Source organism: Dreissena polymorpha, chromosome 11 (assembly GCF_020536995.1).
Source record: "Dreissena polymorpha isolate Duluth1 chromosome 11, UMN_Dpol_1.0, whole genome shotgun sequence".
Classification (NCBI taxonomy): domain Eukaryota; kingdom Metazoa; phylum Mollusca; class Bivalvia; order Myida; family Dreissenidae; genus Dreissena; species Dreissena polymorpha.
This window is the reverse complement of record NC_068365.1, coordinates 74,982,957-75,007,082: the sequence shown is the minus strand read 5'-3', so window position 1 is coordinate 75,007,082 and position 24,126 is coordinate 74,982,957. Positions and strand designations below refer to the sequence as shown.

Below are 24,126 nucleotides of genomic sequence, written 5' to 3'. Positions count from 1 at the left end.
ATATTAGATATATATAAAACCAATCTTTTCACCAAATTTCATGATGATTGGGCAAATAATATGACTTCTTTAGTGTTCACAAGCTTTTTTTACTATATAAATATAAGAAAACTGCACCCCGGCAGCCAATCAATTCAACTGACCGGAACCATTTTTGAACTCAACTCTCGTATCAAGGAAACAAATGTTCTGACCAAATTTCATGAAAATTGGGCCAAAAATGTGACTTCTAGAGTGTTCACATGTTTTCACTTTAAACATGTAGAGAAAAATGCCCCGCCCACTGGCGACCATGTTTTTTCACCGATCTGGACCATTTTTTCAATCTCGTCCGATATATCAATGAACCCAATGTTTTGACCAACTTTCATGATGAGTGGGCAAAAATTGTGACTTCTCGAGTTTTCACAAGGTTTCTCTTTAACCAAAAAGGGAAAACTGCCCCGCCCACTGGCGGCCAAGTTTTTCAATGGACCGGAACCAATTTTAAACAAAACCATCATATTATTATGGCAAACATTTTGACCAAATTTTATGAAAATTGGGCCAAAAATGTGAGTTCTAGAGTGTCCACATGTATTCACTATATACATTTAGAGAAAAATGCCCCTTCCACTAGCGGCCATGTTTTTCCACCGATCTGGACCATTTATGAACATGTCCGATATTAATAAAACCAACGTTTTGACCAACTTTCATGATGATTGGGCAAAAATTGTGACTTCTAGAGTGTTAACAATGTTTCTCTAAAGCCAAATAGGGAAAACTGCCACTATATACATATAGAGAAAAATGCCCCGTCCACTGGCGGCCATGTTTTTTCACCGATCTGGACCATTTTCGAACTCTTCCGAGATATCAATAAAACAAATGTTTTGACCAACTTTCATGATGATTGGGCAAAAATTGTGACTTCTAGAGTGTTTACAAGGTTTCTCTATAGGGAAAACTGCCACGCTCACTGGCGGCCATGTTTTTCAACGGACCCAAACCACTTTTGAACTCAACCAACATATCAATGAGGCAAACATTTTGACAAAGTTACATGAAGATTGGACATGAAATGTGACTTCTACAGTGTTTACAAGGTTTTTCTTTTTATTGACCTAGTGAAATAGTTTTTGACCCGACACGACCCAGTTTCGAACTTGACCGAGATTACATTGGGACAAAGCTTCTGACCACGTTTTATGAAGATCGGACAAGAAATATGGCCTCTAGAGTGTTTGCGAACAAATGTTAACGGACGGACGGACGACGGACAAAGACCGGTCACCAAAGCTCACCTGAGCAATCAGGTGAGCTAATAATAGCTGCAATGTCCAACTATGATGTTATTCTCTAAGGTATTTAATATGCATGTGGCCTTATGCTGAGGTGAAAATCTGAGTACCTGGAGAAATAGAGGATATTTGTATTTGACGATATATCCTGTAAATCATGTATGCCTTAAAAATGCATCAATAGCGTTGACTTCATTTTCGTTGAATCGTAAGGTTTAGCACTTATTGTTAATCACTTTATAACCAATTGTGTGTATTGTGTTGTTCATGGATGTTGCAGATTGAACATTATAATTTGCTAACACACTCGTTTTCATGCATATCCACACAACTCACACTTTTACGGTCTTTCTTCTGTATGTATCCTCATGTGTATCTTCAAGTTAAATTTCTTTTTACAAGCATAATCACACACCTCACACTTGCACGGTCTTTCTTCTGTATGTATCCTCATGTGTCTCTTCAAGTTACAACTATCATAACATGCATAACCACACACCTCACACTTGTACAGTCTTTCTCCTGTATGTATCCTCATGTGTCTCTTCAAGTCACCAATCTAGTTACAAGTATAATCACACACACCTCACACTTGTACGGTCTTTCTTCTGTATGTACTCTAATGTGTGTTCAAGTTACCACTTCTTTTACATGCATAACCACACACCTACACTTGTAAGGTCTTTCTTCTGTATGTTTCCTCATGTGTTTCTTAAAGTCACCACTCGTTTTACAAGCATGATCACACACCTCACACTTCTACGGTCTTTCTCCTGTATGTACCCGCATGTGTGTCTTCATGCTAAAATTTTGGTTACATGCATAACGACACAATTCACACTTGAATGAACTTCCGTATGTATGCATCCTCATGTGTGTCTTAAGGTTACCACTCGTTTTACATGCATATCCACACAAGTCACACTTCTTCAAGTGACCATTATTTTTACTCGACAACCAGTTCTTGTCTCAGATAAGGCCAAGTTCTCTGGTAAATTCATTCATACCAGATCAGCAGTTCCTCTCCATTATTTATAAAAAAATGCAAATGTTCACCATTTTCTAAGAAAACTAAATGCCTTCACTAGACCTGTGCATATGACACGTGTAAATATTATATAAATAGTATAACATAAAAGTGGTAATTCTAGATTATTTTCAACATAATCTAGTTTTTACTCTGAGGCTGAAATATAGGACAGGTCAAGCTAAGAGTTTTGGTTATTTTTTTTTCTTCTTAATATTTGTAAATGCTATATGAAAAATTGAACGGTAGAAAGGCAAGAAATGTATTCACAATTGTTGCGTCATGACCTCACACCCAACCAGACATATTGAGGAGCAGGTTTTTTCAATTACTTGTATTCACCTGAAATTCAGTGTTGTGTATATATTTAGGTTTATATGGCTTTTATAGGCCTGAGGTTGCATAAGGACAGACAGACATACATTTTATTTGACTTGCACGATGTCAGCATCACAGGTGGTTAGTATTGATTTAAGTTAACATGTATATTCGCAGAAAAACAATTGTCTATAACATGAATATATACAAAACAAATGCATATTGAATTACAGAGGATGAACAATTGGAAAATTACTTAAATGATTTAACAAATTCGATCTGATACTCAATGATTCCTTAACAAATACACATCAGTTCAGACCTGTTGGTTGATTGTAGCAATTTTACATAGTTATTACTTAAAAACAGATTGACTATTATAGTCAAATTTGTTTATGTATTTCTTTCTTATATCAACATATGTTGAACAATTACATTCAAAATAAAATGTGTTTTCAAAATCCGTGGCATAACAACAAAGACAATATCTTTCTTGTCTAGCAATAGTGTTTCCATTATATCTACCAGTCTGTATACGGCGAGGACATGGAGTGTCTTAGACAACACTCAGAATTGGGAAGAATATATTTTTGTATCCAACAGGTTTTATTGCAATATTGCATATATGTACATATTCAGTATAACAAAATGAAAATTAGAAAAAAAATAAGACAATTACAAAAAAATAATAAAGTACTATTTTTATCATATGCCATAACCTGTTTCCCATGTAAGATAACCATCACATATTTGTTTATTACACATGTGTAAAAGACTTTTTACGCGTTTTCATTGGCTCAGTTTTCGTTTATTAACCAATTGCAGTTTGTTATTTTGCTGGAATGACGTTGCCACGTCAAATGACGTCACTTCGCCAAAGGCTCGCTTACCAACAAAATTATTGAAATCGTTTAATAAACTATGGTATGATATGACAACTCATGCCAGATCCTATATATATATTATGATCATATATATATATATATATATATATATATATATATATATATATATATATATATATATATATATATATATATATATATATATATTATATAGTATTTATTTATTGAACTTCTTGGGGAGAAGTTGAAATAATAGCTGATAGCTGCGATTTCTAACTATGTATGTTATTCTCTAAGGTATTTAATATTGATGTGGCCTTGTGCTGAGGTGAAAATCTGTCTGAGTACCCGAGAAATAGAGGATATTTGTTCATAGAGTAATCATAGAAAATATATTTTCACAAGTGGCGCAGCCACGAGTGAAAATATAATTTTTCTATGACCACAAGTGAAATAACAAACAATCTTACAGTGACATGAACAAAGTTTATGTTACTTGTATGCCCCTTTATTAAGAAAATAATTAACAGCTGGTCCACTTTCGCTGAAAAAGTTACCCTTTCTCCCGAGGCGTGCCTCAATACATTTCAAAACACAAAATGACGTCATTTTTTCGACGAAATGACGTCACTATTCCAGCGAAATTCTCCAATTAAACTGAAGAATTCTGTAGGCGATGTAACACATCAATTATTATATGTAGCCCTAACCTTGTGGTTTCATAGATTGTTGATGTTTTCATAAAAATGCATGTTAATCTCTAGTGATCGACACATGCAATAAACTGAAATCATTTGAACATTTTAAAATTAGTGTCACCCAAGGATCGTTTTAAAGAACTTAATACACGCTAACATCCTTCGCCTGTTTCGCAGTCAAGATAAACCCAGTTACTTATATAAGACAAAAGAGAGTACAATTAACTGTCTACTGAACAGACAGGCGACAATTCTGTAAATCACTAATTCCGTAAAACTGCATCAATAGCGTTGACTTCATTTTTGTAGAATCATAAGGATCAGCACTTATTGTTTATCACTTTATTACCAATTGTGTGTATTGTGTTGTTAATGGATGTTGCAGATTGAACATTATAATTTGCTTACACAAAAAATAGTAATTACAACCCATAATATTCACGTCTTCTCTAATTGATGATAATTAAAATAAGATTATGGTCAGTTTGACCATGACTGTATTTGAATGAGACTTATTGGAAATTGTCTTCCTCGCTTCAAAAATGCTTTAACAGTCATTTAGTGACACTTATCCGCGAATCATGACAATCAACTAGTTAAATGGCATGATATACAAGGATCAAGTTACTATAACCTCATAATAAATGCCAAAGTTAATAGTGCGACCTCATGCAAGTGACTACTAAGTTACCCACCTCTTCCCACCGCGATTTATTGTGGACAACTATTACACGGAAAACGGCACTATTATCGGCGCATTTTTTTTCAAAGTCATAAATCAGCCAATTAAACTAAAGTGTTGCCGAAATAGTCTTTTTTTTTAGCTAAGAAACTTCTCCCTGACGAGTGTAAATGGTTATACAGTATTCTTAAGCACTTCAAAAATTATACTCTAGCATTTCCTTAAGAATCATATTTGATTTCATATTTCTACCATTCAATATTTCATTTATGGCATGTAAACCTATTTGACCTATTTAGTTGAGTATGATGAAAAAAATAAAATAAAAAACACTATGATCTAAACATATATGTGTCAAAAAACTTTTCAAACTGAAATTAACAGATATTAATTAAAACAGTTAATTTATTAAACATAAACTTTGGATTGACCCCTAGGCTACTATAATTATTTTAAGACCACTTGCTCTTCAGTATGTATCCTCATGTGTGCCTTCAAGTTACCGCTCCTTTTAAATGTATAGTTTTAAGTATGCATGCATCCTCATGCGTGTCTTCTTGCCACTCGTTTTCATGCATATCCACACTAGTCACACTTGTACGGTCTTCCTTCCGTATGTATCCTCATGTGTATCTTCAAGTTAAAATTCTTTTTAGAAGCATACTCACAAACCTCACACTTGTATGGTCTCTCCTGTATGTATCCTCATGTGTCTCTTCAAGTTACTATTATGCTTACATGCATAATCACACAACTCACACTTGTACGGACTTTCTCCTGTATGTATCCTCATGTGTGTCTTCATGCTACCATATCGGTTACATGCATAACCACACAATTCACACTTGTGCGGTTTTTCTTCTGTATGTAATCTCATGTGTGTCTTCAAGTTACCACTCGTTTTACAAGCATAATCACACACCCCACACTTGTACGGTCTTTCTCCTGTATGTATCCTCATGTGTGTCTTCAAGGTACCACTCTTGTTACATGCATAACCACACAATTCACACTTGAACGGTTTTTCTCCTGTATGTATCCTCAAGTGTGTCTTAAACTTATCACTCTTGTTACATGCATAACCACACAATTCACACATGTACCGTCTTTCTTCTCTATATAGTCTTATGTGTGTCTTCAATTGACCATTGTTTTTACTCGAAAACAAGTTATCGTCTCTGATAAGGCCAAGTTCTCTGGCAAATTCATTTCCGTACCAGATCAGCAGTTCCTCTCCTGTAGCAATAATATAACTTATTACAAGCTGTTCATTATTTTTTTGCAAATGTTCACAATTTTCTAAGAAACCTATATGCCTTCAACCTGTGCATATGGCATGTGTTAATTTTATTGGTAATTCTTTATTCTTCTCAACATAATGTAGTTTTTATTTGAAAACTGAAAAATAGGACAGGACAAGCTAACACTTTTGGATATAAATTTATTTTTATTCATATTTGTAAATGTTGTATGAATTAAATAGAATGGTAGAAAGGCAAGAAATGTGTTCACAATTGTTGCGACATGACCTCACACCCAACAAGACATATTGAGGAGCAGGTTTTTCAATTACTTGGATTCACCTGACATACAGTGTTGTGTATATATTTACGTTTATAGGGCTTCTTTAGGCCTGAGGTTGCATTAGGACAGACAGACAGACAGACAGCCAGCCAGCCAGCCAGCCAGCCAGACAGACAGACAGACAGACAGACAGACAGACAGACAGACAGACAGACAGACAGACAGACAGACAGACAGACAGACAGACAGACAGACAGACAGACAGACAGACAGACAGACAGACAGACAAAAACAATTGTCAAAAACATATATATATATTAAACAAATGCATATTGAATTACAGAGGATGAACACTTGGTAAATTACTTAACTTAAACGATTTAACAAATTCGATCTGATACTAAATGATTCCTTAACAAATACACAAAGTTTTATCAGTTCAGACTTGTTGGTTGATTGTAGCAATTGTACATAGTTATTACTTAAAAACAGATTGACTATTATAGCAGTATGTGTTTATGTATTTCTTTCTTATATCAACATATGTTGAACAAATATATTCAAAATGAAATTCGTCTTCAATATCCGTGGCATAACAACAAAGACAATATCTGTCATGTCTAGCAATAGTGTTAACATTATATCAACCAGTCTGTATACGGCGAGGACATGGAGTGTCTTAACAAGACACAGACTTGGGAAGAATATATTTTTTATCCAACAGGTTTTATTTCAATATTGCACATATGTACATATAAAGTATAACATATAGTATAATCAAAGAAACCAATCAAATATGCAAAAGATGCATAATTTACATATATTATTATCTGAATAATTAAAGTAAAATTCAAATATAACTTCAGTGGCTTGTAATTCTGAGTTGGAACAAGAAATGTGTTTGTCAGAAATACAATGCCCCCCATTGCACCACTTTGAAGCCATAAATTTGACCTATGACCCTGAAGGATGACCTTGACCTTTCACCACTCAAAATGTGCAGCTCCATGAGGTTAACATGCATGCCAAATATTAAGTTGCTATCTTTAATATTCAAAAAGTTATGACCAAACTTTAACGAAGGTTAAAGTTTTAGGAAAGAAAACTACAATGATATTTAACCTTTGACATTAAAGGATGACCTTGACCTTCACTTTTCACCACTCAAAATGTGCAGCTCCGTAAGATACACATGCATGCCAAATATAAAGTTGCTATCTTCAATATTGCAAAAGTTATCAAACTTTAACCAAGGTTAAAGTTTTGGGACACACACATACAATGAATGACAGACAGACAGGCCAAAAACAATAAACCCCCGATCTTTCGATGCGGGGGCATAAACAACAATTATGACAAGAGCATCGCATAACGGGTGCCACGCTCGGCTGCGGTTGCAATTTTGAATAAATGAAAGCTTGTAAGAATTTCTTTTTTAGAGGTCATAGTGACCTTGACCTTTGACCTAGTGACCCAAAAATGGGTGTGGCATGTACAACTCATCAAGGTGCAGCTACATATGAAGTTTCAAAGTTGTAGGTTGAAGCACTTTGATTTTAGAGCCAATGTTCAAAACCTAGACAAAATGATAAGGTTTAAGCACGACGCAGTCGACACGAAACGACATGGCACGACCAGCTGGCTATGACAATACCTCGGGTTTTCTCCGAAAACAGCCGAGCTAAAAATAACATAAAAAAAATAAGACAATTACAAAAGAATGAAAAGAATGACATATCCAGTATCTACACATAATAATGTATTACTTTATATATATAAAGTATTTATTTATTGCACTTCTTGGGAAAAAGTTGAAAATGTCCATGTATGTAATTCCCTAAGGTATTCAACCCATTTATGCCTAGCGTCTAGTAAAATGGCCTTGGCAAACAGCTTAGACCCAGATGAAACGCTACATGATGCGGCATCTCATCAGGGTCTGCGCTATTTGCTTAAAGGAATTTCTGTAAGAAATACTCTAAATATAGAAATAAATATACTAAACATCCCTAATTTTTAAAATAAATTGATCCAATTCAGAAGGATGGGAGAGTCCACTAGGTGTAAATGGGTTAATATTGATGTGGCCTTGTACTGAGGGAGTACCTGGAGAAAATCATATCTTTCCTGAACCAGGGACATACAAGCAAACTCACATGGACTGGTACAGGGAATCAAACCAGAATTGCCAACATGAGGCTGCTCTAACCAGACTGAACCACTTTGAATATTCATATCTTGCGTCATACAATATGTATGTACCTGATGAAACTGGTTTCCATGTGCAGTAATAGATGCCTTCTTCATACTGGATTGCTACAAGGTTTTTATCTGCCTCATTCATTGGGCAGTTAACATATCTCATCCAGTTAGAGGTGGCCTTGTTCTGGGCATCCACAAAGTGGCTCGCTTTGCCTTCCTTATAAATCTGAATTGCATAGAATCTTTCTATAATTAACCAACAGATAAATAAAATTGATACACAAGAAAACATTATACGCAATGTACGTGTTATAAAGAGCAACATTCCATGGTTAGACTAGAAAACCAAAGAATGCATTTATAAGTAATCAGCAGCAATGACCATACAATATTTTCTACAGCACAAACAGACCTAGCAATTCGTTCTTAATTTGAAAGTTTCATTCATGTAAAATAGTACAGTACTTTACATCCTTGAATTCCATACTAATTGTAAATAATAACTCAATCAGTTTTTCAAAATGTGAGAAATCTATCATGCCAGCATGGTTATATAAAACATGTAATAGTTATATCGACTTGAAAGGTGTCACAGATACTGACACCTAAACACATAAATAATTAATGCTACAGCAGATAAACAGAAAATATGCTATAATTCAGCCAAAACTGTTACAGTTGAAATTACTCTTTTAACAATAATCTACATACTAAGGCTCGATTGGTCATTAAAACTATACTGAAACGTACCCGCGAATTCTAACGCTAAATTGGTTGTTGCCGTCTTTTTTTTCAAGTTTATTATGTTCATATTTATGTCAATATTCTGTAGAATGGCCTCTATAATATCGAAACTCCTGCACAAAAAAGAATTTCGAGGAATTTAAGAGAATTTTGCGACATCTGAATTTAGGCGGGAATAAAACTCAGGTAGAGTCTAAATTGGCTGGGTACGTGTTAGTATATTTTCCGTACCCGGGGTACATTTAAGAATACTTAAGAGTACCCGGGGTACATGTAAGTAGTACCTTAGCCAACAATGAACAATCAAACCACACTTAGGACAATCAGCTTTTAGTCTGAATAAAATCTGCCAAGCACTTAGAATATTAGAGGCATTAAAGACTAAAGTATTAGACTATATATTCTACAGTTGAAAACCAGACAAAGGGCCCTTAATCTGCCAAAACTTGTGGCAGCAAAAGTTTCTTTCATTACAATAATCTTTAAAAAACAAAGACTTCACAACTGTGAAAACTTTAAAAAGATCAACCTTGTAGTGAATGAGGAGTTGAAAACCAAACATGTTGTGCCTGTATATTCAACAGTGGTAAAACAGAGAACGGCGGTAATTCTGCCCAAACGTGCTTCACTTTCTTAAGTTGCATTCACCAATGCATTATCTATATAGTCATTCATCTTTTAAAGTTTGATAAAGATATCATAAAACATTTAAAGATAAATTGAAAACATAAGCTTCATGAATTGAAAACCAGAGGGCCTGAGAGGCCCAACGTCGCTCACCTGAGATAACAAGATAATATTGGGACAAATCTTCTAACCAAGTTTCATGAAGATTGGACAATAAATGTAGCCTCTATTAAGTGTTAACAAGGTTTTACTATAGCCATAAAAGGAAAAATGCCCCGCCCTTTGGCAGCCATGTTTTTCACCAACCGGCCTCATTTTTGAACTCTTCCAAGATATTATCGGGATGAATCTTCTTACCAAGTTTCATGAAGATCGGAAGGTAAATGTGGCCTCTAGAGTGTTAACAAGATTTTACTATAGCCATTTATAGCCATATACGGAAAAATGCCCCGCCCCTTGGCTGCCATGTTTTTCAAGCAAACGTTTCATTTTCAAACTTCTCCAAGATATCATTGAGACCAATCTTCTGACAAAATTTCATGAAGATAAATGGACAATAAATGTGGCCTCTAGAGAGTTAACAAGGCAACTGTTGACGCCGCACAACGCACGACGGACGACGGACAATAGGCGATCACAAAAGCTCACCATGAGCATGTTGTGCTCAGGTGAGCTAAAAACAGACAAAGGACCATAAGCCTGCCAAAACTCACTTAGAAGCTAAGTGAAAATTGCTATGTTAAAACAGCATAAAACCAGAACAGCCTGTGAGTAAATCGCAACCTGATCAGGGTTTATGCTGTTTGCTGGTTATCAGTATCTTAGGTTTGGAGATAAAGCCTTCAAAACTTAATTCTTTTAAGAAAGGTCTTCAATTAAATATAACTTTCTAAGGGACTACAAATGCGGAAAAATATGTATCTCAGTGGTAAAGGGTTCAGTCCCTATTCCTCTACATCATCTACACATTTAAGTCATTAAACGGTTAAAGCCAGATCCACCCAGTAATAAAGGTTTGTTGAAATTACAAGCTTTGGAATGAACAGACATGCTGAGGAACACACAGACAAGTAAATTGTTTAACCCTTTCCCACAGAGATACGTTTTTTGATGCATTTGAAGTCCCTTAGAAAGTTACATTAAATTAAATACCTTTCTTACTAAATTCGAGTTTAAAGGCTTCATTTCCAGCCATTAGTTACTGATGAGCAGCAAACAACATAAAACCTGAACAAATTGCAAGGTACTTGCAAAAGCAATGTTCACTTTGCTTCTTATTGGGGAAAAGGGTAAATTCCTCCCACTCTGTGACGACATAATAAACATTAGATTCTCTGGTTAAACTGCCAGATAGATGACACATTTGTTGCAATTGCTTCTCTTAATTTAAACAATTTAGACTTTGTTTAATTACTCTTGCATTTCAAAACAAGAGATGTGTTTGTCAGATACACAATACCCCCTATTGCATCGCTTTGAAGCCATATATTTGACTTTTGACATTGAAGGATGACCTTGACCTTTCACCTCTCAAAATGTGCAGCTCCATGAGATTCTCATGCATGCAAAATATCAAGTTGCTATTTTCAATAATGCAAAAGTTATTTCAAAACTTCAACCAAGGTTAAAGTTTTGGGACACACACAATGAATGAATGACAGACAGAAAGGCCAAAAACAATATGCCCGCGATCTTTCGATCCGGGGGCATAAAAAAAGTATCAAAGGATCAACGTAAGCATCACTTTGAAGTAATCTGTACCTGCCAGCAATATCCTGACCTATGGTTTTCAATGATGATATCGCCACCATACGGTCCAAAGATGACCCTGGATTCCAGTGCCACTTTTGAAAACACTCCAAGACCAGCTCCAGCTATTTTGGACGTTTTGATTTCAAGGCAATCTGGCAATGTATGGTCAGCTTTAAGAGGGTCCCCTTCTGGCACCTGTAGTTCATATTGAAGTATTATAAGTTACACTGTTAGTAACTGATGGTGTATGCGATATACACCCTCAGTAATTTAATACCATACGAGAGCGAAGCTCGAGTATGTGGTGACATTACTGAGGGTGTATATCCCATACACCATCAGTAACTTACAGTGTCACGATTAATCTCACCGACTACCTTTAAGTATATAATATATAATAGAAGATGTAATATGTAGGTGGAATGGTGAAGAGAGGAGAGAGAGAGAAGAGGAGAAGAGAGAAGAGCAGAGAGAAGAGGAAAGAAGGGAAGAGAGAAGAGAAAGAAAAGAGAGAAGAGAAAGAGAATAAGAAGAGAGCGGGAAGAGAAGAGAGAAGAAAAGAGAAGAGAGAAGAACGAAAGAAGAGAGAAAGAGAAGAGGAAGAGAGAGAGTCTTATAGAGAAGAGAAGGTAGAGAAGATAAGAGAGAAAAGAGGAGAAGAAAAAGAGAGAGAAGAAAAAGGAGAAAGATGAGAGAGAAGAATAAGTACAGAAGAGGAAGAGGACAGAGAAGACTCCTACAATCTCTCCTCTCTCCTCTCCTCTCTCTCTATAAAATATATCATATCTTCTATAATATCTCCCCTTGTATATAATAATAAGATCCTATCTATATAATATATAATATAAATTATAATATAATATAATATATAATATAATATAAAATATAATATATAAGATGTAGTAAATAATATATGATATATAATATCTCATGTATAATATATAATATATGATATATCAAGTATCATATATAATATATCATATATCGTATATCATATATATATTTTATATATATTATAAATATTATATTATAATATATAATGTTATATATTATATACTATATAGTATACATTATATAGAATATATTATATATTAATAACAATACTTATCTAGCAACTAGTTTATCATTCAGACGCCATTTTTTACATTGATAAAAGTATGGAAATTACTCGGAGTGTATGGAAATTACTTGGGGTGTATGGAAAATACACCATGGGCACGTGACCGCTCTAAGCCAATCGGATAAGGTCATTTTCGTAAGAGGTGAGATATAAGATAATATTGTTTCAAAATAATAAAGGCATATTAATGGTAATTCTTAAATGAATTTACATATATTATTAAAAATGTCTTACATTACATTTCCAGTAATACAGTTTTCACGTAATGGTCTCATGTGCCCATACTAATATGTTTGTTTTCCTTATTTTCTTGAGTAATTTATGCTTTAGGATGAACACAGCTTAACCTCTTTGTCTTGTATGTAGTTATAGGATCCATTGACAGGGAAGTCAGCGTCAAACTCCTTCTTGCGTTCTCCACAGTCTAAGACAGCAAAATAATCAGAAGGCAACACTCAAACAAAGTGAAAGACAAATATCAGCTACTAAAACATCAGATTTTAAGAACCCACTTATATTTATTATAAATATTTTAAAGCTGCTAATTTAGAAACATATCTGACAGAAGGCCTTTGTGTTACAACACCCTATATTATCACTATCGCCAGGGGTCATCCATTCACTTAATTAGTTTAATTGGTTTTCATCAAATGTTCATTTACTTTCAGAGTTATGTTCAACACATAATCTGACAGAAAAGCAAATATATACCCACCTAAATGTAGGAGTATAACAAGGGAGCCATGATGACTTTAAAGCAACAAGGGCAGTTTGTAAAACATGCATGCCCCCATATGGGCTGTCAGTTGTAATGGCAGCCATTGTGTGATCACTGAATACGTTTTTTGTAACTGTGACCTTGACCTTTGACCTAGTGACCTGAAAGTCAATAGGGGTCATCTGCCAGTCATGATCAATTTACCTATGAAGTTTCATGATCTTATTATTCTTGAGTTATCATCAGCAAACCATTTTACTATTTTGAGTCACTGTGACCTTGACCTTTGACCTAGTGACCTGAAAATCAATAGGGGTTATCTGCCAGTCAATATCAATGTACCTATTAAGTTTCATGATCCTAGGCGTAAGCATTTTTGAGTTATCATCCGGAAACCATTTTACTATTTTCAGTCACTGTGACCTTGACCTCTGACCTAGTGACCTGACAATCGAAATGGGTCATCTGCCAGTCATGACCAATGTACCTATGAAGTTTTATGATCCTAGGCCTACGCGTTCTTGAGTTATCATCCGGACCATCTGGTGGACGGACTGACCAACCGACCGACATGTGCAAAACAATATACCCCCTCTTCTTTGAAGGGGGGTATAAATATATCCCCATCTGTGTGTAGGAGTATAATGAGGTAGCAATGATGAATTTAAAGCAAATATATACCCATCTATATGTAGGAGTATAATAAGGAAGCTATGATGACTTTAAAGCAAATATATCCCCATCTGTATGTAGGAGCATAACAACAGAGTCATGATCACTTTAAAGCAAATATATTCCCATCTGTATGTGAGAGTATAATAAGGTAGCCATGATTACTTTAAAGCAAATATATCCCTTTCTGTATGTTAGAGTATAATAAGGTAGCCATGATGACTTTAAAGCAAATATATCCCTACCTGTATGTAAGAGTATGATGACTTTAAAGCATATATATCCAAATCTGTATGTAAGAGTATAATAAGGTAGCCATGATTACTTTAAAGCAAATATATCCCCATCTGTATGTAAGAGTTTAATAAGGAAGCCATGATGACTTTAAAGCAAATATATCCCAATCTGTATGTAAGAGTATAATAAGGAAGCCATGAAGACTTTAAAGCAAATATATCCCCATCTGTATTTAAGACTATAATAAGGTAGCCCTGATGACTTTACAGCAAATATATCCCCATCTGTATGTAAGAGTATAGTAAGGTAGCCAGGGTGACTTTAACGCAAATATATCCACATCTGTATGTAAGAGTATAATAAGGTAGCCCTGATGACTTTAAAGCAAATATATCCCCATCTGTATGTAAGAGTATAGTAAGGTAGCCAGGGTGACTATAAAGCAAACATATCCCATCTGTATGTAAGAGTATAATAAGGAAGCCATGATGACTTTAAAGCAAATATATCCCCATCTGTATGTAAGAGTATAAAAAGGTAGCAATGGTGACTTTAAAGCAAATATATCCACATCTGTATGTAAGAGTATAATAAAGTAGCCATGATGACTTTAAAGCAAATATATCCCTATCTGTATGTAAGAGTATAATAAGGTAGCCATGATGACTTTAGTGCAAATATATCACCATATGTATGTATGAATATAATAAGGTAGCCATGATGACTTTAAAGTAAATATATCCCCAACTGTTCATAGGAGTATAACAAGTGAGCCATGATGACTTTAAAGCCAATATATCCCCATCTGTATTTAGCAGTACAACAAGGGAGCCATGATGATTTTAAAGCAAATATATCCCCATCTGTATGTAGGAGTATAACAAGGTAACCATGATGACTTTAAAGTAAAATATATCCCTATCTGTATGTAGGAGTATAATAAAGTAACCATGATGACTTTAAAGCAAATATATCCCCATCTGTATGTATGAGTATAACAAGGTAACCATGATGACTTTAAAGCAAATATATCCCATCTCTATGTAGGAGTATAATAAGGTAGCCGTGAAGACTTTAAAGCAGATATATCCCCATCTGTATGTAGGAGTATAACAAGGTAGCCATGATGACTTTAAAGAAAATATATCCCATCTCTATGTAGGAGTATAATAAGGTAGCCATGATGACATTAAAGCAAATATATCCCATCTCTATGTAGGAGTATAATAAGGTAGCCATGATGACTTTAAATCAAATACATCCCCATCTCTACTTAGGAGTTTAACAAGGTAGCCACGATGACTTTAAAGCAAATATATCCACATATGTATGTATAAGTATAATAAAATAGCAATGATGAATTTGAAGAAACAAGGGCTGTTTGTAAAACATGCATGCCCCCCATATGGGCTGTCCGTTGTAGTGGCAGCCATTGTGTCAATACGTTTTTTGTCACGGTGACCTTGACCTTTGACCCAGTGACCTGAAAATCAAAAGGGGTCATCTGCAAGTCATGATCAATGTACCTATGAAGTTTCATGATCTTAGGCGTATGCGTTCTTGAGTTATCATCCGAAAACCATTTTACTATTTCAGGTCACCGTGACCTTGACCTTTGACCTAGTGACCTCAAAATCAATAGGGGTCATATGCGAGTAACGATCTATCTAACGATGAAGTTTCATGATCCTAGGCGTATGCGTTCTTGAGTTATCAACCGGAAACCATTTTACTATTTAGGGTCACCGTGACCTTGACCTTTGATTTTGTGACCTCAAAATCAATAGGGGTCATCTGCGAGTCATGATAAATCTACCTATTAAGTTTCATGATCCTAGGCGTTTGCGTTCTTGAGTTATTATCCGAAAATCATTTTACTATTTAGGGTCACCGTGACTTTGACCTTTGACCTTGTGACCTCAAAATCAATAGGGGTCATCTGCAAGTCATGATCAATCTACCCATGAAGTTTCATGATCCTAGGCGTATGCATTCTTGAGTTATCATCCGAAAACCATTTTACTATTTCGGGTCACCGTGACCTTGACCTTTGACCTAGTGACCTCAAAATCAATAGGGGTCATCTGCGAGTCATGATCTATCTTACTTTGAAGTTTCATGATTCTAGGTGTATGCGTTCTTGGTTTATCATCCGGAAACCATTTTACTATTTAGGGTCACCTAGACATTGACCTTTGACCTAGTGACCTGAAAATCAATAGGGGTAATCTGCAAGTCATGATCAATCTACCTATGAAGTTTTATGATCCTAGGCGTATGCGTTCTTGAGTTATCATCTGGAAACCATATTACTATTTCGGGTCACCGAGACCTTGACCTTTGACCTAGTGACCTCAAAATCAATAGGGGTCATCTGCGAGTCATGATCAATCTACCTATGAAGTTTCATGATCCTAGGCCCAAGCGTTCTTGAGTTATCATCCGGAAACCACCTGGTGGACAGACCGACCGACAGACCGACCGACCGACATGTGCAAAACAATATACCCCCTCTTTTTCTAAGGGGGACATAAATATATCCCCATCTGCATATAGGTGTATAATAAGGTAGCCATGATGACTTTAAAGCAAATATATCCCCATCTGTATGTAGGAGAATAATAAGGAAGCCATGATGACTTTACAGCAAATATATCCCATCTGTATGAAGGAGTATAACAACAGAGCCATGATGACTTTAAAGCAAATATATCCCCATCTGTATGTAGGAGTATAACAAGGTAGCCATGATGACTTTAAAGCAAATATATCCCCGTCTGTATGCAGGAGTATAACAAGCGAGCAATGTTGACCTTGAAGCACTCACCTGAGTTCAAGGTACAATTACCATAATACACAGCCGTAAATAACGGGTGCCACCTCTTTCATAAGATGCATTAATACATGAACCATTGCTACTTCAGAGATCGCGCTAAGGACAAAATGTTTTGAAAATTCACAGATAATTCTACAGGTTACATGTAAGTGTTATTTGTTTTTCAACATTTGTTTGCATCTTTTTTTAAATTAGGTAATGCAGTGCGATTCAGAGAAGATTAATTCATTCACAAATCACAGCCTATTTGGAAACGTGGGGACCTTTATAAGTTAAGTCATGGAGTTTTTTTTTAAAGCAAAACGAGCTAATTTCCAACCCACGAAATTCTAAAGGACATCAAACCATTGCTTTGAACATGTACGAGTTACTACATGCACAAAAACATTGGCATTTTGTCGATCTAATTGAAAATTGTGTATCTTTCCAAAAGAGATGGAGCCAATGCCAAGGAGAAGGAACTAATCACAGGAGGTAGCGCAAATGCACATTTTCGTCTGTTTTAATTTTCGTTGCCGACCATACTTTTTTATGTGGTATTCCAGGTTGAATGTTCGATCTTTTTTCTTAATTCGATGATAGTGAAATATAAGCGGAAAAGTAAAGGCTACATTATTATGAAGAAACATGTGTTGAAAAACAATTTTGAAGATTCGTGTCATTGAATATACTCAAAAACTGGAAAGTAACTTGATTTAAAGTTAAAGAACTTGATTAAATTGACTTGACTTGATTAAAAGAAAAAGTTAACGATTAAAGACAGAGCTATTCTAATTGGAGATGTAAGTGTGGATAAATGACATATGTAGGCCTAATTAAGATTCATACATCTTTGCCTTTTAGTGACTTGAGTTTATGTTGGTTTGTATTGTGCTGTATTGTGCTGATTTGTACTGTTTGGGCAATCGGTCACTTGCCTTAAATAAAGGACCAACTAATTGTTTTTTTTTATGAAAATTCAATACTGCTCCAGCATCTGGAGTTTCACTTCTTTATATTGAGAAATTGGATAAGAAGACAATCTCAGCATTTGAAGCTGAAGTAACATCTTTTGATTATTCTGAAATGTGACTCAGTGAACTAGTTTTTTCGAACTTCGCACATTTTTCGAACTTCGCACATAGTCAAATTTGGTCTAGATATGTTATATAAACACTCTGACCAAGTTTTATCAAAATTGAATCTTGAACAAGGCTTTAAATGGAAATAAGGTTTTCTTAATTTGACCTGGTCAGCTAGTTTCATTTAACTTAATCCTAATTAAATTTTGCCAAACATTGCAAAGTTAAGCATATAGAAGTTTCATAAATTTTGATTCACAAAAGTGCCTTCTATAGTAGTAACAGAAAATTTTGTAGGGATCTACCATTTTGCCTAGTTTTTAACATACATGACCAAGGTTCAAAATTGTCTTCTTTATTTCTAGTATAAACAAACTGACAAAGTTTATCAAGATTGATTTAACTGTTGCCTGCAGAGCGGTGACATGACAAATGTTTAGCATTCACAACACATTACACCAAACTTAAGAATAACCACAACTGCTCAAAAGTTAGTGCTTAGGGAGCTAAAAATGCTTATGTATGTTGGTCTTTAGTAAGACGTTTTAGCGCAAGGTAGTGGATATTTAGTTTTAGAGCTTACAGAGAAACTGGTCATTATCTGGAGGTCCCAGGTTCATACAGCTGGCAAGGTTCCCCTCTAGAAGACTGTACTCTGTCTTATCGTCTTCTGAGGTCTTGGCATTCTTGAGTCTCTGCAATGATGTGTAAGGTGGAGAATATTGTTTACATTTAACACATTAAATTCTGATAATTATCTTTAAAGCAAAACAAACAAGCATCCCATGCAACAGCTATGAAATAACTCATTCACAAGCAATCTACTTTAAGAGAGTGTATTGGAAATTAAGAAAAATGCCAGCATGGCTATGTACAGGTAATTTTTTACCATTGCTTGCTTAGATTTTGACATGTTCTTTATCTCAAGGAAGAAAATTGTCAGAAGCATAAATGTATATTATATAGTGACCTAGAAATGTGTCTGTAGGATAATAATGCCTCAACATCGCTTATGTCTGAAACAAGAGATGTGTTTGTATGAAACGCAATGCCCCCTACTGCGCCGCATTGAAATTAAATTTCTATTTATCATTTGGCACATATAGAAATCATCTTCCTTTGAAGGTTATTACTTCTCTTGAATTTTGTCCAATCCAACCGGGCGGGTGGGGGTGGGGGGGGGGGGAGGGTCTCACAGTCAATAATGACCATGTCAGACATCACTGACAACCAAGGCCTGTGGTTTAAAACAGATCGTAGCCAGAGTTGATCATATATCTATGGACATAAGTCCACAGGTATGTAATGAACATCAAAGAAATTATCATTTTATCATAAAAAAAAAATTGAAAAATCAATCATTTGGGTTATAAATAATCAAAATAATAAATCTGTACAGTAAATGTGAAAAGAACTTCAATTCATGGTAAAGAAATATATAATATGAGATTTATAATTATATAAATTACTTCCCTTGAAAATAATTGTCTGTAACAAATCTCTATTTTTAGTAGCAAATAATTAAAAGCCACTACCGTGACTGTAGATTCACCACTAAAAATGTGCAGCTTCATGAGATACACATGCATGCCAAATATATAAAGTGGCTATGTTCAATATTGAATAATTTTCTCCCTTTTTAAAGCTTATTACTTCCCTTTAATCTGTATTTCTTACCGTAGTACCGTGGTATTTTTTACCACTCAAAATGTGCAGCTCCATGAGATACACATGCATGCTAAATATCAAGGTGCTATCTTCAATATTTAAAAAGTTATGGCCAATGTTAAAGTTTTTTTCGGACGGATGGACAGACACACTGACTAACGGACAGTTCAACTGCTATATGCCACCCTACCAGAGGCATAAAAACAACTGAACCAAAAGATGGAGGTGCGAAGGACATATGATGGCTCAAATGTTTTTAAGCATCAATACTTATTTAGTGTAATGTTTTGCTAAAAAAGGATAACGACAACTGTTAAAGAGACATTCACATCCTAAATATGAACCCCACAACTTCACATGCTGGTTTGTATGTTTGTTAGATTTCAGCATTGTCACGGCAATAGTTTTTTAGTTACTCTAGTATCACGTCACAGGCAACAACAAACATAATAACTAGTAACAGAAAAAAGCAATAATTGTGATTATATCAAAACAATGAGTGTTTTTTGTTCAAATTTGTGTCCGGTAGGGGGACCCATTCCTAATGGAAAGACGTATATATTTTTTCCCAAATGGGACCAGAATTTCCCAATTGAAAGTTTCCAAAACATTTTTTTTAAATAATTCTAAACATGTCAATTACCTCCAAATCCAGCTCAGTTTAAATTAAACGATATAAAATATAGTATTGAAATTACTGTCATTATCAATTTTTGTATTTGTCAAATGACCCAGTTTTAATCGATGATTAAGCCAAGATTTATTTGGGACATATAATCTGATGAAAATTGGCAAATAAATATGACCAATAGAGCTTTATCAAAGTTTTGCTATAACCATATATGGAAATGGAAAATTCTACTCACCTTCAAAGCAGCCATGTTTTTCAAGGAACCAAGATCATTTTCAAAAATTCAGCTATGATATCATTAGAGCAAATGATCTTACCAAAGTTTTAAAAATTGTCACTTATAGACTTTTAGCATGGTTTCACCATAGCCATATAAGGCAACTGTACAGTCTTTTCTGTACTGTAACTGTACCGTCCTCTTGCAGCCATGTTTATCAACAGACTGCACCTTCTTTCAAAGTCATCAAAAGTATCCTTATCACAAATATTCTAACCAATTACATAAATATTGTACTGCAAAATTTGACTTCTAAAGTGTGAACATTAGTTTCAGTACCAAATTTTATAAAGAAAACTGCCATGCCCCCTTTAAGGCCTTGTTTTTCAACGGACCATAACCATTTACAAAATCAAACAAGATATGTTAAGAACAAATGTTCTGACCATGTTTCATGAAGATTGGACAAAAATGTTGACTTATACCTCGTTAAAAAGGTTTCACTATAGCTACTTTAGCTATTTAAGGAAAACTGCCCTGCCCCCTGGTGTCAATGTTTTTAAATAGACCATAATCATTTTAAAACTCTGTCAAGATATCCTTAGAACAAATATTTCAAGCAAGTTTCAAGAAGATTGGACTTAAAATGCGACTTCCACAGTATTAACAAGGGTTAACTTAAGCCATATAAGGAAAACCACACCGCCCTTTGGTGGTCATGTTTTTCAACAGATCGGAACCATTTTCTTTTCAAACATAGCTAAGATATCAATATAAAAATTGTTCTGAAAAAGTTTCATGAAGATTGGACTAAATATAAAACGACAAGAGTGCTAACAAGGTTTAAATATAGCCAAATAAGGAAAACTGCCTCACCCCCTAGTGGCCATGTTTTTCAACACACCAGAACCATTTTCAAACTAAGCTGAGATAAAATTGGGACAAATGTTCTGACCAAGTTTCATGAAGTTTTGACAATAAATGTGGCCTCTAGAGTGTTAACATGGTAAATATTGACGACCCAGGACACACAACTGACACTTGTCACAAAAGCTCACTGTGCCCATATTGTTCTCAGGTGAGCTGAAAATGTAATGTTTTTTGCATTACAAAACATGTGTCCATACGGCACAGATGCCTCCGCATTCTACTATTGTCTCAAAGCTAAATTTTTGTCACCAAAAAGCCTCTTGAAGACACCTCTTTTCATTATGGTTTACAATTGTACTGTATACCAATCCTGATCCCAGGTTTAAGCATTCTTGAGTTATTATTCGGAAACCATTTTACTGTTTTGAGTCACTGTGACCTTGAACTTTGACCTAGCGACCTGAAAGTAGGGGTCATCTGCAGGTCATGACCAATGTCCCCATAAACTTTCCAGATAGCAGGCCTAAGCATTCTTAATTTATCATCCTGAAACCATTTCACTGCTTCAGGTCACTCTTGACCTTGACCTTTGACCCAATGACCTAAAAATCAAAAGGGGTCATATGCCGGTCAGGACGTCCCTATGAACTTTCCTTATCCTAGTTCTAAGCATTCGTGAGTTATCATCCGGAAACCACTTTACTCTTTCAAGTCACTGTGACCTTGACCTTTGACCTAATGGCCTGAAAATCAAATTGGGTCAAATGTCATTCATGATCAATGTTTCCATGAACATTCCTGATACCAGAATTCAGCGTTCTTGAGTTATCATCCGGAAACCATTTTTACTGTTTCGAGTCACTGTGACCCCATCTGCCAGTCATGATAAATGTACCTATGAACTTTTCTGATCCCAGGCCTAAGTGTTCTTGAGTTATCACCCGGAAACCATTTGTTGGACGGACCGACCGACGGACCGACCGACATGTGCTGAACAATATACCCACTCTTCTTTGAAGGGGGGCATAATAAATACATTATAGTATAAGCGCTCTTTAAGTGATAATGTTATTATAGGGTGCAGAATCACGTGACTTTGTGGGGATCCCTCTTTTAACCTTAATGGAAGTAAACAAGACGGTAAGTTGTGCTTAATTTCAAGTAACTTTTTAATGCAATTTTTCTGAAGAATCTCAACTAGTGCATAAGAGACAGATTGTTATGCTGCTTATGTCAATGTGAATTACTTCACAATTAATTTATTCGATAAGCCTGTGTTCTTGTTCAAAATTCTACTTGTACTAACTGGTTATTTCTCGCGCAATGTGAAATTTTCTCACCCATTTCATACGTATTCAAGAATTTATTCTTATACCTTAAGATATTGGCACAAACTGCAATAAAAACTGTTTTTATGCACGTAAGATTTTTGCAAATGTATTTAAATAACTTGAGATATTTGCAAAAATTTAGTTCTTAACGTTGTGATTACATTCTGCCAAGCCTGTGTGTAAACGCCTAAAAACTCCTTTGATTCTGCACCCGGATAATGCGGTGGATAAGTTATATCAAGCAGCATATGGTGAGCTAAACGATTGAAATTCGACATAGATGATTTCTTAAATATTCCGTTTTATTCTAATTCTCAACAAAAATCTAAACAAGGGACAAAATTGTCACAAAACCAGGTTTTCAATTCAAACAAAAAAGTATGATAAAGGGAGACAATTCAATATGTGAATTGTTACCCCCATTTTTTTAAATCAATCTATTTTAACAGGTGGCAACCTTGATTTCAATTTGAAAAAAAAGTCTGATAAAGGGAGACAACACAAAATGTTACATGTTCATAGTCAAAAATCAATCTATTTTTAGTCGTGGCTACCTTGACCTTTGAGATATCGACGCAATGTTTTCGCGCGACACACCATCCAATGATGGTGAACAAATGTGCGAAATGATTTTAAAATCTCACAATGAACGACATAGTAATGGCCCGGACAAGCTAATTTATGGCCATTTTTTACCTTTGAACTCAAAGTGTGACCTTGACCTTGGAGATATCGCCATAATTATTTCGCGTGATGCACCGTCCAATGATGGGGAACAAATGTGCCAAATGATTTTAAATGATTTTAAAATCTGACAATGAACGACATAGTTATGGGCCGGACAAGCTCATTTATGGCCATTTTTGACCTTTGAACTTAAAGTGTGACCTTGACCTTGGAGATATCGACGTAATTCTGTGGTGTGACACACCGTCCAATGATGGTTAACACATATGCCAAATGATTTTAAAATCTCACAATGAATGACATAGTTCTGGCCCGGACAAGCTCATTTATGGACATTTCTGACTTTTGAACTCAAAGTGTGACCTTGACCTTGGAG

The 24,126-nt window shown here is 35.2% G+C and overlaps 2 protein-coding genes across 5 annotated transcripts in view; one reads left to right on the top strand and one right to left on the bottom strand.

Annotated features, from left to right (window-relative positions):
• Nucleotides 1-24,126, top strand: part of LOC127850143 (uncharacterized) — a 341,679-nt gene that overhangs the window by 41,954 nt on the left and 275,599 nt on the right. The window lies entirely within an intron of this gene.
• Nucleotides 1-24,126, bottom strand: part of LOC127850136 (PR domain zinc finger protein 4-like) — a 134,222-nt gene that overhangs the window by 104,023 nt on the left and 6,073 nt on the right. For 2 of the 4 annotated variants that reach the window (XR_008035073.1, XM_052382940.1), the window contains exons 3-6: nt 18,930-19,041; nt 13,170-13,246; nt 11,712-11,897; nt 8,640-8,805 (exon numbers count right to left, since the gene is read on the bottom strand). Coding sequence is in view for 2 of the 4 variants with exons in the window: in XM_052382940.1 (XP_052238900.1) it covers nt 8,640-8,805; nt 11,712-11,897; nt 13,170-13,246; nt 18,930-19,041 (541 nt within the window). In the remaining 2 variants the exon portion in view is untranslated. Of the gene's footprint in view, nt 1-2,721; nt 6,090-8,639; nt 8,806-11,711; nt 11,898-13,169; nt 13,247-18,929; nt 19,042-24,126 lie in introns of those variants that run through there. The other 2 variants (XM_052382941.1, XR_008035074.1) reach the window with 2 other exon arrangements.